This window comes from Pteropus vampyrus, unplaced genomic scaffold, assembly GCF_000151845.1.
Source record: "Pteropus vampyrus isolate Shadow unplaced genomic scaffold, Pvam_2.0 Scaffold93, whole genome shotgun sequence".
Lineage (NCBI taxonomy): Eukaryota > Metazoa > Chordata > Mammalia > Chiroptera > Pteropodidae > Pteropus > Pteropus vampyrus.
In genome coordinates this window covers 334,914-337,625 of record NW_011888874.1, presented here as the reverse complement: position 1 = coordinate 337,625, position 2,712 = coordinate 334,914, and the positions used below count along the sequence as shown (strand labels likewise).

Genomic DNA, 2,712 nt, shown 5'->3' with positions numbered 1-2,712 from the left:
CCTATTTGCTTTTGCTGTCAATTTACTGTTAATAAATTCGCTAGTTGGAATAATCTCCTTGCACATTGCATTCTGTAAAAAGTTAAAAAAAAAAAAGTTTACATGTAGTAAAAACATTAGAATTACATTCACTATCTCTTCCTGTATCCTCGAATATGTATGCAAAGTTCCTAGATTTCACCCGCTGGTTTCTAACATATGATATACAGCTTCTCACTGGTGTGTCCCAATCCAAACGACAACTTCTACAACACATACCGAAGCACCCCAAACCCCACACGCCACTAGTAGTGGCTCAATCACTGATGTGGCAGCTAATGTTTCATGGAAGGGCAACTCTTATACTCTTCCCAACACTATATAAATATCAAAGACCACATTCAACTTGCATCCAGCTTTTTACTTAATATACACCTTAGCTTAGATAAATGAACTTTGAGTTAACTATACCTAAAGAATTTTTACTATAATAAAATCATATTCAATTTCATGTTGTAGCCTAATTTAATTTACAGCTGGTAAATATTTTCAAATCTTCCAAAAAAATGAATAAAAAAATGTAGGCCAGGAAAAAAAGTGGGGGAGAATTTCCCACTGATGAGTACATTGTACTTCACTGGGCCAGGATCCCTGCATGTAGCTGAATCACTGCTTCCGTTTCTGGTACAAGAGGAAATTCATAAATTACTAAACAAAAACTATGAGATAACAGGTAATAATAGTACACCATGGGAAACTTCAAAAGCAGGCATCAATACTCACATCGTACAAATAATACCAGTATCGACTGATGGCATGTAAAACTCTTAAAAGAAGAATCACATCTAATGATGGGTCTTCAAAAGTTATATTTTCAGGTGGTGTGGGTATGAGGTAAACTTCTAAAGGATTTGATACTGATGGGCACACTCCATCTAAAAGACAAAAGATCAAAGTTAAGTGTTGATCAAAGTTAGAAAGGCTAAGCCAACAGAGCTAATGTCACCCTGTCATCCCTTAAAATAGTAACCACAAAGCTGTTAAGATTTAATGTTTGGTATCTATTAGTAGAGTATTGATAGCTTAAACATTTTTTTCTTCTTTATCTTACACATAAAGCATCCAGGCTTATGAAAATTGCTTTCTCTCCCATATCCAAATGAACATTATAGAGGAGAAAAACCTGACTCGTCTGCATTTCCTCTTTATACCAGAAACAATAGCTAACGATAAAATGGCCAGAGAGGAGTAAAGACAAAACATCTAAATTTAAGTTCAATGTTATAGACATTTCCAATATTTTTTATAACCAGCCTAAAACTGCCATATAAAATAGACAAATATACCCAAATTGTAAATCTGTTGAGATCTGGTTATCTAATCCAAGGCTCAGGACAGGATAGACTTTTACAGTTTCCAAGTAGGATTTGTGATTCCTTTAATCTTCGATTTTACTAATGGCGTTAATAAAGTTTTTTAAAAAGCGAGGGATCTAAACTATTGCCATTTACTTCTGCCAAGCAAAGGAATTAAAAAATCACAACTCTATCACTGCATGAAAGGGCAATTTTTAACACCAATAATATAGACATAAACATCTCAAAATAAAGACTCTTTAAAAAAAAAAACAAACTTAGCTTTATGAATAAAAAAATTGTGGCAAAGACCTTGTTTCTGTAGAACAGGGAAAATCTCATCAACTGATACCAGTGTTTGAGCATCCCTGATGGGGTTAACGCAGACTACTAACGCTAAGGCACTATTACCATCATATGAAAAAGGGGGAGGAAATCAGCAAAACTGACTAGAAGGGAATACCAACTACAAAGGAAGTCAATTGGGAGATGCTACTACATTCTGTAGTCTATACTATATTACCTGGCAAATCATTTTATTCCTTCTGTAATTGTTAGAAGATACTACTATAATGAATGGCACTAAAAATTAAGGGCCAACCTGTCAATGATCAGTCTCTTCTTTAATGTATTCTATTAATGATTTTAGTCTTCATGAAAACATGAGTTCTTCATGGAAAGAACGTCAAAGTTTTTCTCCATTTTCTTTCCAAATTTAATTTTGGAGATACTTAATTTTCTATTTTCTAGATAATAAAGTCAAAGGTTTGATCAAACGTTTCTTGTAATTTCCCTTTTTTCTAAACTGTACTCAAAGATTTTATTACTAGATACAAATAAACCATTAGGACGGGAGACACTGCCCCATGGCACTCTCTTCCCCTTCATGCACCAACCTACCATGCCATAGCTCATCATGCTTCTTTGCATTTCTAGGAGAAGTTTTTGTTGGAGCTGTTTGGGCTCTTCCTCTTTTACCACCAACACAATCTTTACTACTTTCTTCATCCTCTCTCACGGGTTTATACCTAAAGTGACAGGGGTGTAGGTGAACCAAAAGCAGATGTTAAAACTGCAAATTATCCTACAAGGCCAAAGTGTGAGCCACAGACATCAGAGTGACCAGAGTACTCTCTCAGAGCTTTCCTCTCTCCCTACTATGGACTCAGAGAACTACCAATGGCACTGCTCCCTAGAAGAGGCCACCATCCCAGGAAGGACGCTAGGCAAACTCTGGGGGTAGTTCTGAGAAGACTGGCTCTCTTTAAATCAAATAACAGACATTCACAAAAAATGGAGGAAGCAGCATCCAAATAAATTGCCTCTAAGTGTTCGGAGATGCCAAACCTCTTATAACTTAAAGGAACATCATCTTATA

The 2,712-nt window shown here is 35.7% G+C and overlaps 1 protein-coding gene across 1 annotated transcript in view; it reads right to left on the bottom strand.

The window, feature by feature from the left end:
* The window catches only part of TRIP12 (thyroid hormone receptor interactor 12), a 132,518-nt gene that overhangs the window by 19,381 nt on the left and 110,425 nt on the right, over nt 1-2,712 (bottom strand). The window contains exons 32-33 of the mRNA XM_023532935.1: nt 763-914; nt 1-72 (exon numbers count right to left, since the gene is read on the bottom strand). Of these exons, the coding sequence (XP_023388703.1) occupies nt 1-72; nt 763-914 (224 nt within the window). The remainder of the gene's footprint in view (nt 73-762; nt 915-2,712) is intronic.